This window comes from Acanthochromis polyacanthus, chromosome 19 (assembly GCF_021347895.1).
Source record: "Acanthochromis polyacanthus isolate Apoly-LR-REF ecotype Palm Island chromosome 19, KAUST_Apoly_ChrSc, whole genome shotgun sequence".
Classification (NCBI taxonomy): Eukaryota; Metazoa; Chordata; class Actinopteri; family Pomacentridae; genus Acanthochromis; species Acanthochromis polyacanthus.
In genome coordinates, this window is record NC_067131.1 from 18,791,954 (window position 1) to 18,809,562 (window position 17,609).

The 17,609-nt window shown below is 40.0% G+C and overlaps 2 protein-coding genes across 2 annotated transcripts; one reads left to right on the forward strand and one right to left on the reverse strand.

The window, feature by feature from the left end:
- Positions 1-1,123: 1,123 nt before the first annotated feature.
- aco2 (aconitase 2, mitochondrial) lies at positions 1,124-10,042 on the reverse strand. The gene is made up of 17 exons (XM_022219968.2): positions 9,917-10,042; positions 7,662-7,804; positions 7,076-7,334; positions 6,892-6,984; positions 6,645-6,803; positions 6,367-6,517; positions 6,162-6,266; positions 5,719-5,810; positions 5,112-5,217; positions 4,799-4,956; positions 4,620-4,693; positions 4,414-4,525; positions 4,043-4,321; positions 3,769-3,960; positions 3,414-3,546; positions 3,033-3,154; positions 1,124-2,937 (listed from the first exon to the last, which is right to left on the reverse strand). The coding sequence occupies exons 1-17, from the start codon at positions 9,950-9,952 to the stop codon at positions 2,803-2,805; spliced, it is 2,349 nt and encodes a 782-aa protein (XP_022075660.1). The 5' UTR covers positions 9,953-10,042; the 3' UTR covers positions 1,124-2,802.
- A 3,129-nt stretch (positions 10,043-13,171) lies between these two features.
- Positions 13,172-17,251, forward strand: phf5a (PHD finger protein 5A). Its single transcript, XM_022219973.2, has 4 exons — positions 13,172-13,311; positions 13,614-13,637; positions 16,656-16,822; positions 17,067-17,251. The coding sequence occupies exons 1-4, from the start codon at positions 13,260-13,262 to the stop codon at positions 17,154-17,156; spliced, it is 333 nt and encodes a 110-aa protein (XP_022075665.1). The 5' UTR covers positions 13,172-13,259; the 3' UTR covers positions 17,157-17,251.
- The last annotated feature ends 358 nt before the right edge of the window (positions 17,252-17,609 follow it).

Genomic DNA, 17,609 nt, shown 5'->3' on the forward strand with positions numbered 1-17,609 from the left:
TCTCCTCTGTGCAGGCAATGCAGACCTGATATTTCCTGTTATTTTCCTGATGTGTTAACTCCATTTTGCAGATACATCTGAGCTGTCAAGAACCTGTCGTTCAAAAATACGATTCGAGGACTCGATGTTTTGCATTTACAAGGATGAAAAACACTCGATAGTCTTGCAGTAATCCTGCTTCAAGGTGGAAGCATGTGACTCTAATCCAAAACATGTTTTGTCAAATTCAGTGAATATCTTGTCAGAGTCCAGTAAAAGTCCTTGATGTGTGCACTGAAAAAAAAATCCAGTATTTTTTTTTAATAAGCCTCAGCTCTGTAAATGTGAAACAAACTGACTGACCAATTCACACAAGGATACTCCAACAAATCCTATATTATACAGAGCTGCAGTACTTTAGGTACATATGTTCAGTTTTAATAAAAACAAGAAGAAACAAGAAAAGAGAGCGAAGAGCGCAATACTCCCATAAGGGTGTCCATTCCCCTATACGGTATGTTAGAAATGCAGCATTTGATGATCAGAAATCACGTAAACATAGAATGTGGCCATTTAATATAGATGTATCCACAAACAAAATGACCTTGCGCTGAGCACAGGCATGTGTTATGCATGTGTACAGATACTGAATTGTGGGACCTAAATATGTAGCGAACAGCAGGAACTGATGGGACTCAGAAACACCTCCACAATTTAATCAATGATTCCTTGCATCATTTCCAACAGATAAGTCCCGATAAGTGGATTTATAGTAGGATTGGAATCAGGTGATCGCCAGCAGACAGCTGATGCCGTGTTCACTTGTCATAGTTACGGTGACACCGTGCTGCTATCTCACAATGATACAGAAACCTTTAACAAATCTGCAGATGCAGACTATAAGCAACATCACTGCCAAAATCTAATCAGTTGGTCCTTGTGTCATTTCTGACCTTCCCTCAAAATTTCATCCAAATCCGTTTGTCTGTTCCTGAGTAATGTTGCAAACAGACAGACAAACTAACGCCGATTGTCACACAACTCCACCCTGTTCATTAGCGGAGTAGTAATGGTTCATTCTAACAATGTACATGTCTGCAAATATCAGTCACTCAGATTTTGAGTCATACCACTGGAGCCAATGTAGATAAATGAGATCTGTGATTTTTTATTTTTACAACCCATTGGTATTTCTGTAATACAGAAAAGATAATCTGGAGAAAAAAAACACAAACACTTAAATGCACATGAAACCAGACACTTTACATACAGTGGTTTAGAAGAAGGGGGTGGTTTAAGCCTTCATCTGATTGGTGCATTAAGTTTGCAGGAAGCAGGAAGCGAAGAGCTGTTTCTGATCTGACAGTGACTCCGCTCACTTAGACTGTGGAGCGAACTTCAGTTAATTATATTGACAGAGGCCCAAATCCAGTTGACTCAGTAATTTTAGGTTTCTTATGAAAAGCCTCAGTACTGAATAACAGCAATTTCTCTCCTCTGTTATAAAACCTGCTGCTACTCTCTCTTTTCCCCCCACAACGGTTTTATTGTTGTTGGGGTAAAAATAACACAAAATGTGGCACGAAACCCTACAAAAAAGGGCACTGAAAATACAGGATGGAAGAGGACAGAAGTCCAAGTTTACCCTGTCCATGAAGACAAAAAGCCTTATATTTATGGAAACGCATGCAAGATCTGGATTTTGCAGGAAAAAAAATGAAAATAAATAAGTGTCAAGAAGACGTAGGATGTGCTTGACCATGTTCAGATGTTTGGATTGATCAGGAGAGCAGGTGAGAGGTGTGGGGAGTGATAGGGGGGAAGAAGAGGGTGAGTTAAAGTAATTTTACAGAGTATTAAAGCATATTTTTTCCCTTTGTATGGCAGGAAATGTCTACAACCATGTGTAACACTGAGGATGTGTGCAGTAAGGAATCAAATATACTGCTATATAGGACATCAATAGAGAAATACCCTCTAATGGTCTCACACTCTTAGATACACAGTAATCTGTGATGCTAAATTCATCCTACAAGTTAACTGAATTTAGCTTCTAAGAACATCTTTTAACAACCAATAGAAAACAGATGTCAGATTGTTGTTGCTTTGTCTTGACCATTAAGCTGCGATGCCTTGAACAGTGCTTCCTCGTAGCCACCGGGGACAGACAAGCTCACCTTCAATATGCAAGTGAATAAATCTGTACCTATGAGTATTTTTTCGGATCCATTTGATCCTTGCAACGTCACAAAACAGACTAAATGGACCCAGAGACGCAACAAATGGCAGCATTTACCTACAACCATTTGTTTAGGGTGCGTTTGAAATAACACAGAGGCAAGCTGAATGATAGTGACTGAGTAAAGCTCATTATTGCCATGCAGTGGTCAAAACAATCCCAAAGTAACAAGCTGCAGCGTCAAACGACCTCCAGGCCTGTTTGAACAGCTGCAAAAACACAGGAAGCACATCAGCTGGCAGCGTACCACCGCTCAGGTCAAAGCTCTGTGTGTTAAAGTGTATGTTTGTTTTTACAACAGAATCTGTAACCGGTTATCAACTGAAACATAGCAGCTGACATAAACTTCAAGAAACGCTATGCACTGACGAATGAACAAATATCTGACCGCAGATCAGCTATTGTTCCATCATCGACATTATCATAACACTTACAAGTAACTCTACTTTGCTCTACAGTAACATTACTTCAGTCAGAACTGTAAGCTAATGCAGATGATGAAACAATCGTTAACAATGTTCAGCCTCCTTCTTCCCTACAATCCTCCCACTGGAAATCCTCCTCCATATTTTCTCTCTTCATCCTCAATGCTGCAGCTCTTTCATCCTGTTGAGGGCAGAACCCGCCTTGAACCATTCGATCTGTGTCTCATTGAAGCTGTGGTTGAGTTCCAGGGTCTCCTCGCTGCCATCGCTGTGCTTTACAACTGCACTCAGAGGCTGAAAAGGATGAGAAGAAGAGAAAAAATCCTGAGTACAGATGCTGTACATTAACATTTAACTGTAAGCAGGTTATTTTTTCCAGCTGTACTTACTTTTCCTGGAGTGAAGGTTTCTAGTCCTCTGATGGAGATCTTGTCATCCGGGCGGATCTTCTCGTAGTCTGATGGGTTGCTGAAGGTCAGCGGCAGCAGACCCTGCTTCTTCAGGTTGGTTTCTATAGACATGAGGGAGACATACTTGTTAACTGGGACAGAAAAACTGGTCTAAGACTTCCAACACTGATATATGCAAGTAAAAAACAATGATGGAATGCTTGTTTTGTTTGGTGGAGCTCATAAATAAAAATATTAATTCAGGAAAAACCTCCTAAAATGATGGGTTATAATAAGTCAGTGGACACTCAATGTAAACGGGGCTTTGAGACTTTTCATATATATGAATTTTTCCAATCTTATGTAGTATTCATGTTGTACCGTGGATTCTGGCGAAGCTCTTCACAATTATAGCTCTGCCTCCCAGATGTCTGGGCTCCAGCGCTGCATGCTCTCTGCTGGAACCCTCACCGTAGTTGTCATCTCCAACCACGACCCATGAAACACTGTTGGCCTAAATGCAATGGGACATACAACGCACAGTGAGAGACTGTGCTCATTTATCCAAAGTTTCAGTGGCACATGGCTCAGTTCCTGGGACTCAAGCAAGATTACAACAAAATCAAGACCATGAATTAAACTACAACCAGCTGTAAACGAGTGTTGTGCTATTAAAGAATAGCAGCTTTGGCGCTGATGATCCAGCACCTGAATGTTTCTGCTCTGTGATCCTCACCTTGTAGTGACGGGCCACATCAGGGACTCCTCCGTACTCTCCTGTCAGGTGGTTCTTGATCTTGTTGACGGCGTCGTTCTCGCTGTTGACTGCACCGATCAGCATGTTGTTGGAGATGTTATCCAGGTGGCCACGGAACTTCAGCCAAGGTCCTGCAGCGCTGATGTGGTCAGTGGTGCATTTTCCCTTCACCTACAGCGACAGAAGGAGGATAATGAACCAGTTCTCTTCTCAGTGGTAAAAACAGACTCAAGTTTTACTTCAGTGAGCAGACCTTGATGAGGACCCGCAAGTTCTCCAGATCCTTTCCACCCCATTTGTCAAAGGGCTCCAGCAGCTGTAGACGGTTGCTCTGAGGGCTGACGTCCACCTTCATGCCGCTGCCGTCAGCAGGTGGGTGCTGGTAGGTGTCCTGGCCTGGGTCAAAGTCTTTGGCAGGCAGCTCATCTCCGTTGGGCGGGTCCAGCTTAAACTTCTCACCATTGGGGGCTGTAAGAAAATCTGTCTCTGGGTTGAAATTTAAGGTGCCAGCGATGGCGAGGGCAGTGACAATCTGAGGAAGAAGAGAATGGAGGCATTTAGCTCTAAAGTGTCAGGTTGTGTGTCTTTAGAGGTGTTGTTGTGGTTGGATAGGTGTGAGTTTACCTCTGGTGAGGTAACGAAGGCATGTGTAGCAGGGTTGGCGTCATTTCTGGCAGTGAAGTTTCTGTTGAAGGAAGTTACGATGGTGTTCTTCTCTCCCTTTTTCACGTCACGCCTGAGTTCAAATACACACAAAATGTATTAAAAGACCGAAGCCAATTTGAGCTGTTCTCACTGAAAGTCTTGGCACAAACACTTAGCAGAGCTACCTGTCCCACTGTCCAATGCAGGGTCCGCATGCGTTAGCCAGGACAACACCTCCAACATCTCCAAGGATCTTTGACTACAAGACAACAGACACATATTTAGGCTTCCATTACTCCATCTGGAGCCAAATCATTACAACCAGGGAGGTTCACGTCGTTCCTCTGAATCTGCCAGCACTCACATATCCGTCTCTTTCGATAGTGGCACGAATCTGCTCTGAGCCGGGGGTGACTGTGAACTGAGCTTTGCACTTCAGGCCTTTGTCCAAAGCCTGCTTGGCAACAGAAGCAGCACGGCCCATGTCCTCGTAGCTGGAGTTGGTGCAGCTGCCGATCAGACCTGAAAGGAAAAAAGAACCATAGAGAATTTTAATAGCAGCTTTAGACTCAAAAAAGAAGTCCTGTAATTGCCATCTGAACTCTGTAATTGATCTTCATAAACAGGAGGAGTTTGAGTGGAGACATACAGTTCATCCAGCTCTCCTCAGTTCTTACCAACTTTGACCTCCAGTGGCCAACCGTTCTGTTCAGCCACAGCGCCAACATTGGACACCGGATGAGCCAAGTCAGGGGTGAACGGTCCATTAATGTGGGGCTTCAGCTAAAGAAAGAACCAGCACATGGGTGAATTAAAAAATTATATATATAAAAAAATTAAGTCTCACATAAATTGAATTACAAGTCTCACTTTTTAAAAACAATTTTTTTTACACATTTTGCAGTGAAATACTACCATCATGTGCAATTGCAGCAGAGTATTAACTATCATGAGGTGTATCAAAAAAAAAAAAATCAACCAGGACTCTGAGATATCGTGGTCTTGCAGTACTGGTAACCATCAAGGAGTTATCGTTGTACTTTTTCATTTTTTTACCAAGACCACAGTGCAACAACCTACATAAGCTGTCAGAATGTCCAGGTGTATCCTTGATATCAGAGTAAATGAAATTTATACATTTGATGGCACACTCATTTTGAATGACTAACAAAAAACTATATTCAATACATATCAAATTCTGAATTCACTGTGAAAAATTCACATTTTCTCTGGGGAAAACCTCATACATAACTGACCTCAGGCCATTTTCAAAACAAGGCATACCTCATCCAGATTGAGTTCGATGAGCTGGTCATACTCGCAGCCTTCATCAGGTACCAGCAAGTCTGAGTATTCATCAGCCAGAGCAGCAATCTCTGAGATGAAACATAAGTAGGTGGAAGCAGTGTTGAGACGCATCAAAACTTACAATTACAACATTAAAGTCTTCCGGGAAAATGAAAACAAATAATTTGCTTCCACACAGATGATTTTAGGAGATTATATAAGCTTAAATTTTCTCAATTCTTTCTTTATTTCAGACTTCAAATTGACTGTAATCCCCTTTTTTATGTGTGTAATTATTTATCATCTATAAACAGTGGTACTGGGCCACATTCAAGCTTAGTGCAACAATATCAAGATACAATTTTATGAGCTAGTCTTCAGCAATGTGATTGTGATTTAATATTGTGCACTGGCACATCAGTTATGAGCACTAAACTCACGTCCACGTCCAGTCTTCTCCAGGTAGGTCCTCATGCGGTGGTTGTAAGGGAACACAGAGGTTGTGGCTCCAATCTCGGCTCCCATGTTGCAAATGGTGGCCATTCCTGCATACATAAAAACGCACAATAGTGAGGCAGATTGTTGGTTTTCATTCACATTTTTACCGTCTTTAAAGTGCCTGATTATGTAAGACTTATTACTGACCAGTGCAGGAAATGGAGTCGACTCCTGGTCCGTGATACTCCACGATGGCTCCAGTGCCTCCCTTTACTGTGAGGATGCCAGCCACCTTCAAGATGACATCTTTAGGAGAGGTCCAGCCTGAGAGTGTGCCTGTCAGCTTCACACCAATCACCTAAGAGGAAGAGAATTTATTATATTAGAAGTGCAGAGATGCAAAGTAAAGTAACTCTGAAGTGAGGAATAGATTAAATAAAGAAAGACAGCAGGAAAATGGGTGATAAATGCTGTAATCTGCTAACCTTAGGACACTTGAGTTCCCAGGGGATTCCTGCCATGACATCTACAGCATCAGCTCCTCCAACTCCAATGCAGATGGAACCAAGTCCACCACCATTTGGTGTGTGGGAATCTGTGCCAATAAGCATCACTCCTGGGTAGGCGTAGTTCTCTAGGATGATCTATTTAAGTCAGAAAAATCATACTGTTAGCATAATTATAGCACTTTTAGCTCACATTCAAGCTAAAATCTGATTCAAACTTTAATACCTGGTGGATGATTCCAGACCCAGGTTTCCAGAAGCCAACTCCATATTTGGCCCCAGCACTGGACAGGAAGTTGTAGACCTCTTGATTGACTTCCTACAAGGGAGCAATAACCACAGCTCAGTCTAAAGTGTTACCCATCATATTTCATAACAATAACATAGAAAAAAAGATAAATCCTCCAAACCTTTGCTCTGGCCAGATCCTTCACCCCTCCAATCTGGGCCTCAATCAAGTGATCACAGTGGATGGTGGAGGGCACAGCCACCCTCGGCAGGCCGCTGCTGATGAACTGGAGCATTGCCATCTGGGCAGTAGCGTCCTGCATGGCCACACGGTCGGGACGCAGCCGGAGGTAGGTGCGACCGCGATCAATATCCTGGTTGTGGGGGTCATCGAGATGGCCGTACACGATCTTCTCTGACAGGGTTAGAGGCCGGTTAAGTCTGCAGAGAAAACGTGGAATTACATTTTATTAAAGTAGGATGCAGTCAAAGAGGTTTCAGATGAGGAAGTAGAGGATATGAAAATAAGTACAGTAATAAAAACAAATAATTAAAAAGTAGCTGAACAATGGAAAAAAAAGAAAGCAAAGAGTAGATTGTGCACTGTGGGTCAGACAGATTGATAAGACTTGGTCAAGGCTGTGATGCACAACTGTGCCAAAGGGCAAACAAACACTACAGGACAGACCAAACATTCATACAGATAAGAGAGTGTTGGAGGAAATTGGGTTGTGAGCCAGAGCAAATATAGCGTAGAAGCAGGCTGACCTTTTTCTCACAATGTCAACGTTGGACTGGAGCTTCTCGTAGTTGATGAAGGAACTGGGCTCAAAGCGGCTCATAGCCACATTGGCCTTGGCTCTGTAAGCTGCTGACACATGCAGGCGCCGTGCACCATGGCCCAGTGCCAGCTGAAAACAGTAACATCACAAACACACAAGTATGAGCATAATTACAGAGTAGAGAACAGATTTAGGCAGCGTATCAAAGACTATTCCTCAACTAAACATTTGGAAAGTTTCTATCAATTCTGTGTCTGGAAGGAGCAGTGTTGAAAGGACTTTTTAAATATTGTGTAAATATTGTGTGTAGTATAAATATTTGAAAATGAAAACAAAACTGGCATGATAGGAGGCGGGCCTGTGACTGCATCGCTGTTTTGCAGTCTGCTCTCAAGTGTCAGATGTCAGTGCTTCCCCAGTGAACACGATGCAACAACCCCACATCAACCACAAACACAATCTGAAGCCATGGGAACACTGGCCTCAGTCGCCCGTAACACTCTCTCAAGTCTTTCTTGTCAATTTGTAAATAACCGTACCTGTCAGAGAAGCTATATTTAATGATTTACATATGACACGGGGTGTGTGTGGCCATACTTATAGTGTGTGGAGGTCATAGCAGGTGAATGAACAAGAGGGCTGGAAACTTTGTGTCCAGAAGACTGTCTAATCACTTTCCTGGAATCAGCTGGTGATCATGTGCACTTGAGCAGGGCATTTAAACTATAAACTCACTTTAGTGAAGCTGCTAACTAGCTGCCAGGAGAAGATCAGGTTTCTACAGCAGCAGCTCTGTTTGAATATATTCCATGCACACGATTGCAAAGCTAGGAGTTCGACAGATTCTGTAAATAAAAAAAATCCAAGAAGACACTCAAACAGGGTTTTTCGTAGCTCAGATTAGGGAGTGACTGCATCACACTAAGATGGGTCCATTTAGAGAAAAAAAGCAATGAGTCTGTGTTACCGTATTTGACAGAAATCTATAAATTTCCTTCACAAAATGTCTTTTATATTAAAGTTAATGCAATTCTATTCAACAAAACTGGTTCAAAGGGAGTTACTAGAAGAGTGGAGCTGGGGATTTGCCTTTAATGCAGGCTAAAACCTCTTTTGGGGGTTTGTCTAAGCAGGGAAAAGTCGATTCAATAACAAACTGTCAAGCAGTTGAAGACATGTGCTAAAGATTAGCTGTCATTCAGGGTAAGATCTGACGGTCAGCAGCTGAACATACAACACTTCAACTTTTGCTGTTAAGTTAGTAGCAGAGAGCTGGTGTCAGTTAATTAAGGAGCAAGTCATGAGTTAATACATTAAAATTCAATTACAGGTTTAGATATCAATCACATACTGAATGAAGGCATCATATTAAAGCTTGCCTGTTCATTTCTACTGGCAAAAATAGCATGGTTTTCTTCTTGAGTTGTGATGCAGTGATTTATGACTAAAATACTAGTACAGAGTTTCTCAAACACCTAATCCATGCCAATCCAAGGTCATGAACTGGTCAACATGAGACTTTCCATACAATATATTGTTTTATATCCACATTCAAGGGGGATGCTATGGTTTTACAGTCTTCTTTATCTATATCACCCAGCCAGAAGTAGACAGTGAGTGTCCTTACAATCAGAGGTCCATCACAGTTCACTTTGGTCACATATTGGGAGCTTTCACACCTGGTATTAGAACAGCACCCAGCTGTTACTGGACTTATGACACACATCCCAAGTTTAAAATAGACAGAATGAATCCGTTTTTCTGGATCAATTAAAACAAAAATCACGGACAGAGATTTGTTACTGTAATGTTGAATATGTTTTTAAAATGTATCGCTCTCTGTGTGATATACTGGCGCCTGTGTGCCTGCTAGGGGCTCTAACCTTGTGGTTAACCTTGCTCAAATACACCAAACCCCACCGTTACAACCGCCCTAACCGTGGTCATTTAAAATCTGTGAATATGGATGTAAAATCCTTGCAAACGCAAACATCAGCTGTGATTTACTGAACCAGTGTAAAATCAGTAGTCGCCCACTGGATGCGTTCAGAGCAGCCCGGACACGATGACCTGAGCAGCTAGCCGGTGACAGTTAGTCGGCTCATTTATCCTCTGGAACCGTTCCAAGTTCTCCAACTGGGTCAGAACTCGGTTGTATCACAGCTCTGTAATCTGAGGTAGCAGGTGACATTCGTCTCTGGGTCACAAACACGGTAAAAACGAGTGAATTTGGTGTCTTACCTGAAGCCGGGCGACAGTCAGACAGTAGGTTGCCATTTTGTTCACTGACAAAGATGTGAGGGTCGTCGGTGACGTCACGCAATTGTAAGCCTTTTTCTTCTTCGTTGGTTTTCAGCCGCAGACCTGCTTCCTGTTACTGCCGCCTGCTGGAGCTGCCGCTGACTCAGTCCGAGTCCACTTCTGACCAGTTTCCCACACTGTACGTATAACTAAAGACACTTTCTAAGTCTAACCATTTACTTTCATTTTATAGTTGTCGATTATGTGTTTCCTGTTTAGCTAAAAACAGAAAACAACCAATAACATCACAAAAAATATCAATTTCCATGTCAACCGTAAAAAAAATAATGATTTGAATAATGTACACATGAAAATGTGTTTATACATTGCAATTTATTGTTTTGCAGTGTTCAACTGTAAAATTATTTTTAGCAGAAAATATTATTTGTTTACACATATTTTGTGCTATTTAAAAGAAAATTGTGTATTAGACAGAGTAATCTTTGATACAACTTTTATTTTACACATTTCCCTGTTTTGTTATACTACAAACAATATCTGATAAAATCACAGAATTAAAAAAAACAAAAAAGCTAAATGTGCATAATGTCTACATCAAATATTGTTATTTTTACAAATTACAATTAATTTGTTTGCAGAGACAGTTCTACAAATTTAGTTTAAATATTACACTGGGGTCATTCCGTGTGGTTTCACCAGATGGTGGTTGCTGCTCCATTTTCAAATTAGTCCTAAATTTGCATGCCATTAGATAGTCACAAAAGTACTTTCTATGCAAAATTGTAGGTCTGTAGCTCAAATAGTTTCTGAGTTGTGGGGGTCTGAAATTTTCAGAATTTGGGCTATAAAAAGCCTCGCCAGCGTTTTTTTGCATCTTTAAGTGGTTATTTCTCAGCCTCTAGACATACCAGAGAGCTGTGAGTTGGTAAACAAGGCCTCTGCATGTAGCTAGTGCCCCACAAACATCCTCAGGTGTTTCCCTACACTCTGCAGGCCATGGGGGCTTGCTAAAAATGCTAAAAATTAAGAGACACCTACTCACGAGTGGAGTTTGGGACCTTAAAAGTACTAGAAATACTGCACAGAAGTGTTCTAACACCCCTGGGTTCCATTCTACACAAACTTGTGTGATAACCTAGCAAACTGGATCTTTCTAGGTACCTCAGTTTGGAAAATATGAGCTCCCAAAGTTGGACGAGATTTTAAATTGGCTATTTTGGGGGGCAAAAATCTCAATGTGGGACAGGTACCAGAGACCCCAAATTTTTCTACAAGACAGTTCTATCTGTCGTCTATCACTGTACAAAAAAGCAGCAGGGTTATATTTGTAGTTACTGAGATATTCTTACTCAAAATGGCATGGGTGATGTCAAAATCGTTTTTTGCTTTTCAGTACTTTAAATTGAGATACAAGTATTAGTAGTCATTCCAGTGGTAGTATTATGTATGTTTTGTTCTTTTTGAAATATTGGAAAAGAAAATGATACAAAAGGTTTTATACAGTCAAGGGCACAAGTTTTTTGTTATTCTTAGCCAGTAGCCAAAAACAGCCTTATTGAAAACCACACAGCCTCTTAACACAGCTGCAGGTGGTGCGAATGTGTGAGAGCAGCAGTAAGAGTGTTTTTTCATGACATACGATTCTCACAGACCTGAACAGGTTGGCAAGAATTCCATCACATGTATCATTTAGCAGTCACAGGTGGAATTCCTCTGCATTGAATACTGTTAGGACATTCTCCTAGTTATACTTATCAACTGTGCAATAATCCTAGGTTCACCAAGACCCAATCAACCCTTCTGTGTGCTCAGTATTTTTATTTTTATGCTGTATTTTACCCTTTAATATTCTATTTATTGTATCAGCACTGTCATCTTTTTTTCTAGCACCTTATCTATCTATCTATCTATCTATCTATCTATCTATCTATCTATCTATCTATCTATCTATCTATCTATCTATCTATCTATCTATCTATCTATCTATCTATCTCATAAATGCAAGAATCAAAATAATCACAAATTCAAATGCCTGAAATATTCAAAGAGCAAGACATATTCAGATGATAATGTATATCTGCAATTGTTCAGGAGACTGAAATCATAGTTAGTTTCTATTGTTTCTATTATCATTATTATTGTTGGGTCATGGCATCTTTGTAGTAGAATAAAATCTATTGTTGTGATGATTCATTGTGAGAGTACTGTGTGTTGTGTGCTTCTTTGGTTCAATATGAGTTGTGTACCTGCATGCCGTATGCGTTGTGTATGTGGGTCAATATATAATTGCGGGACTTTTTGTAACATAGCTGACAGGTATCATAGTTGACATTTTTGCTGTTTTCAGACTTAAAATCAACATGTCCACCTATAACCAAACACCACATGGCATTTTTATAGAAGGATTCTTCTAAATATTATATATACAACTGAGTAAAATTGAAATCGAAAGTTATTTGTAAAGATATTGTAGTAAACCAGTTGACATGCCATAAATCCACATTTGACTGACACATCACTTTATATTAAATAACTCAGAAAGCCTTGAAGTCTTGCCAGTCTTTTCTTCAGGAGGAAATGACATCTTCTGGTGCAGGTCATGTGATCTTAAATCAACACACTTCCTTGAGAGGTGTTTTTGTCATGGGTAACTTAGTTGAAAGTGATTTCTCGGACACAGATACAATTACTTTTTTCCATATTAAATTTGATATATTTCCAAAAAAAATAAAATATCTCTCATGATTATCTCGATTTAATAAAAAGAATTCAACCAAAACAATTTTTGAATAATCTAATTTTATTAATGTTTAGCTAATTGTTTGTTTTTAAATTTGGACAGTTATTTAGTTTAGTTTCTTTTTTTATTAATAAGTGACTATTTCCATAATAAATAATTATGGAATTTGTAAGGAAATAATCATAGTGAATGTAAAAAACATTCGGGTTTTTTTTTTTTTACTTTTAATAAAAATGTATGCAAAATGAAACCCCTGGACTTCAAAAGAATGTCAATTCTATATTGACCAGTGAGTATTTTTGTATGCATTTGGTATATATTGTTTGTGCATTCTGTAGTCATGATTTGTACTGGTTGTGTGCCCTTACGGCATTCATGTGTTGTCACTAATGAAATTTTGAAAACCCTAGGAGGAATAGCTGCTGCCTTGCAAAAGCAAAGAGAGATGTGAACAAAACGAACATTCGTGTCAGTTCCTCCTCCGGCCTCTGGGTGGCGCTGCAGCGGCTCCTCCTGCAGGTTTCTGGGGTCAAAGGCTAAAGTTGAACCGACCCAGCAGCGCTCTCCTTACGTTAACGGACCATGGCCAAACATCACCCAGACCTTATTTTCTGCCGAAAACAAGCCGGTGTCGGTATGTTTGAACATTTTCCTCCTTTCAAGAAGCTCCACTGTGTTTTCTGCAGCAGCTAAATGTCTCTATTGTGGTTTGGCTAATATTAGCTGCTATGCTAACCGCTCCAGCATGGACTTCATTGAAAGTGTGTTTAGCCTCGGAATAGCTACAAGTCTGTGCTTCCTGTTACACATAACATTGCCTAAGCGTGTTTTTTGATGGATGCTGTAAACAGTAGTACATAGGGGGCTATTCAGACTAAAATATCGAAGTAACGTGAATTAGCGAAACACTGACTCTGCTTTGTTTTCATCCTGCAGCTATCGGGAGGCTCTGCGAGAAATGTGAGTGTTTTCCATCTATGGTTTATAAATATGACAAACGTAGTGTTTGAAAAATAATTTTAAAGTTTATCGTCATGTTTTTTTCTTGTCATCTGTATCAGCAGCAGTTCTACACAAGTTTAATGAACTATTTTCTGTTTTTACACCACCTCCATAACCCAGTCATGGTTAATGGCTAAAAATCATATTTTCATATATATATATTATACTATTCCTAATTACATATTGCAGTCACACGGATATTCTGTTATCTACTACAGTCTTTCACATTGTTGTTGAACTTCTACAGCTATATCCATTAGAAACACTAAGTGCTTTAGGATCTCACAGCTTCACATCAATCAATGAAACAATCAAATCTCATAATGAGATTTTTGCTACAGTCTAACCAAACAAACATGCTGCTTTACCTCAGGAGAGTACGATTTCTAGCCCTAGGCATTTCTGTGTTATCACAATACTTAATGAATAGCTGTTATTGTAGCGCATAAACACCCTTATCAATAAATTACAGTTTAATTCACAGTGCCTTACAATAAAGTGACTGACAAAACATAGCATGTTAGATAAATATAAATATTAAAGTTGTGAAACAGTACATAAAAGTCAAAGTGAATACATGGGTTCTTAGCTGAGGTTTAAAGATAAGCACATTTACATTTTTAAGTTGCTACTGGAAGAAAAGCAGGACTCCTTGTCTTCATGCTTCCTATTTTAAGGACTAAATTATTAATCAAATACGAATGGATGATATACATCGAATAATATTGATATTGTGACTATTTTGACAGATGCTGGAACAGGAGCCACAATTTTAGTGGGAATGACAATTTTTGCATTTCTTTTCTACTGAAAGAAAATACAACAATGATTAGAAGATGTTTGCTTCAGCACATACCTAACAAGCTTGCTCCATTTAAAGAATATGATTTAAAAATTATGCTTGGGCTTATTGTGATTTCTAAAATATTTTGAATAGTTGTTCAGCCTTAAAGCTGCTGTCCGGAGTTTCCGTTTGTTTTCAATTTATGTATCATTTTTTAACAAAGCTTAAATGTGTTAGTCTAGTTCGATACTATAATATAAAGTTAGTATAACGCGATATGAAAATTTATTCCTGAGCTCCGCCTTCCTCTCATAGACCCCCATGTTATTCCAAAAAGCGCCGGTTGCTGCCGACCAATCAAGTTCGAGCTTCAGCTTTGTCATGCTGTCAATCAACGGTTACGCGCACAGCAAGCAAGCCCATGCAGAGGTGGGCGAGCTACGCACTACGCAACCGCGCGCACATTTGTTTTGCTTGTGGAGGAGAGAGCATCAGGGATCAGCAACTTCCAGAAAAGTTACCAATCCCACGGCTTGTCAGGCCAAGAGACTGCAGGACGTTTTTTGGCTCGGGGTGCTCGCGTCGTTCCCCGACCACGGCCTCCATAGCCCGCCTGCGGGCTTCGTTTAGATGCTGTGGTCGGGGTGCTCGCCTCGCTCCCCGACCACGGCCTCCATAGCCCGCCTGACGGCTTCGTTTAGATCCCCTTCCTCTGGAGGAAGATGTTGGGGCGTCTGGGACATACTCTTCGTCAGAGGAGTCATGCAATTCTGAACTCTAGATAGAAATAAATAAACAATCTAACACATATACACGCGTAAATGCACTAAGTTTGATAAACAACGTCATCGAGAGGGATACACGAGTGTAATCACATATTGAAACTTTACTAGTTCATCCTAGCAGATTCATGTTATTTTGGTATTAGGACAAGTTAGACTCAATACAGCATTCTAACGTAATTCTTTTATTATTTACTAAATGTACTAAATGCAGAAGAGGGGAAAACAGCAAAACAGGCAAGATGCTGCAGCACTCCGGGCACTCCTCTCATGTACTGCGCGCGTGCACAAATAAAGGGGCGAAATCAGAGGGAGGGAGGGTGGGACCACCAGTGTTTTGGGAGACGCTGCTATTCAAACTCCGGACAGCAGCTTTAAACAGACATTTAAAAAAAAAATAGATTTTTTTTTCATTGGCAGAAATGTTTGTGGCTAAACTGCTTTAATACATTACTAAACAAGATGTTTTCTCAAAATGTGACATTATTGTCTAGAGAAAAATTAGTCTTAAAACATTTTAAGTTGCTGTCAAAGATATTTAGTTCCCCACTTGTCAAAATACTGGAAGTTGGAGGACCTCAGACAGTTAGACATTGTTTGAATATTCAATACTCCGCCAAGGAATGGCGGAGTTACGTGGCGATCGTTGTACGTTTGTCCGTCTGTTTGTTAGCAACATCACTCAAAACGGTCTAACGGATTTGGATGAAATTTTCAGGGAAGGTCAGAAATGACACAAGGACCAAATGATTAGATTTTAGCAGTGATGTGGCTTTTAGTCTAGATCCATTGGTTTGTTAAAGATTTCTGTATCACTGTGAGATAGTGACAGTGTCACTGTAACTACGACAAGTGAAAACTGCATCATCTGCCTGCTGACGATCACATGATTGTGATTCTACTACAAATCAACTTATCAGGACTTATCTGTCGGCAATCATACAAGGAACAACTCATTAAATTGTGGGGGGTGTTTCTGAGTCCCATCAATTCCCACCGCCCACTACATATTTAGGTCACGTGATTTGGTATCCTTACATAATGTACACATGTATAACACATGCCTGTGTTCAGCACAAGGTCAGCTTGTTTGTGGCCACATTCTAATTTTATCAATATTTCAGCCGTTGGAAATGATACGACTGAGCAGCCTTGACAGAGTACTGCACTCTCTCATTGCTCGTCATGTTTTGTTTCTGTTGTTTTTCAGTGATATAAAGAAGGTTGTGTTGTTTTTACACCAAACAGAAACATTTCATAATTAATAAACCTGTACGCTACTATTTCCTGTTTAGTCAATAAGAAGTCAAAAGTCTGTTTTGTTTTTGTTTCTTTATCCACATTTTTCATCGTATTTAGTTTATTTTATTCTCAGTCCTTTATCTCGTGTTCTCTCCCTGTTCCTCTCAGGTGATGGAAAGTGTGTCATCTGTGATTCCTATGTGAGGCCGTGTACGCTGGTCCGTATTTGTGATGAGTGTAACTACGGATCTTATCAGGGACGCTGTGTCATCTGTGGAGGACCTGGTGTGTCTGACGCCTACTACTGTAAAGAGTGCACCATCCAGGAGAAAGATGTGAGTGTCCTCCCCCTTTTTACTTTGCCCCTCAGAACTAAAGCAACTAAAATGAAAAGAGGCTGTTAACGGATTTAACTGGGCTGTATTTGTGAGATTTTTCACTTGCAATAATTACTATGATCTAGCAAAGCCTTCAAAAAAAATAAACAGTACTTAGATTTTAAAATGAACCCAGCTGTGTAGCTCCTTTTGAGATGAAAAAGTTTTCTAAACAGTTTTTCTCTTTTTGTTCTCTCCACAGCGAGATGGGTGTCCTAAGATTGTAAACTTGGGCAGCTCCAAAACAGATCTGTTTTATGAAAGGAAGAAGTATGGCTTCAAGAAGAGGTGAAGACACGACGGGCCGGTCTTTGTCTTAGTTTTCCAGATTTTCTTAAAAACTTCCAAGAAACATTTTTTGACTTGTCAATAAAGCTCGCTTTTATATTTCTGTTGTTATTTCTGTGTGTTGCTTCGAATTGTAAACTGTTAGAGACTTCGAAATACTCAGAGCTTCATATTAATATTAAAAGGTCACTGAACTTGACACAGATATGCTACATAAGAGTCACAACTAACATTTCTTTATGTGTTATAATTTAGATTAAAACAAGAATCCTGGGGTTTCAAAGTTCTTTTCTTTCAGGAAGCAGCAATTTACTAAGTGACCAAATGATAGACATTGTGAGCTTAGATAACTTACATGATCTTAATCAGCAGATGCCAGTTGTCATGAAAATTCATGTTTAATTTTGGCTGAGTACTAGGAAGAACAGTGTCCATTTAACATAATGGGTTTTCCATT

Coding starts and splice junctions, on each gene's coding strand:
- aco2 (XM_022219968.2), bottom strand. CDS start 9,952: ATGGCAACCTACTGTCTGACTGTCGCCCGGCTTCAG. Junction 7,805..9,916: donor TGACTGTCGCCCGGCTTCAG/GTAAGACACCAA, acceptor TACTGTTTTCAG/CTGGCACTGGGCCATGGTGC. Junction 4,526..4,619: donor TGCATTGGACAGTGGGACAG/GTAGCTCTGCTA, acceptor ATTTGAACTCAG/GCGTGACGTGAAAAAGGGAG.
- phf5a (XM_022219973.2), top strand. CDS start 13,260: ATGGCCAAACATCACCCAGACCTTATTTTCTGCCGAAAACAAGCCGGT. Junction 13,312..13,613: donor CCGAAAACAAGCCGGTGTCG/GTATGTTTGAAC, acceptor TTCATCCTGCAG/CTATCGGGAGGCTCTGCGAG. Junction 13,638..16,655: donor CGGGAGGCTCTGCGAGAAAT/GTGAGTGTTTTC, acceptor TGTTCCTCTCAG/GTGATGGAAAGTGTGTCATC.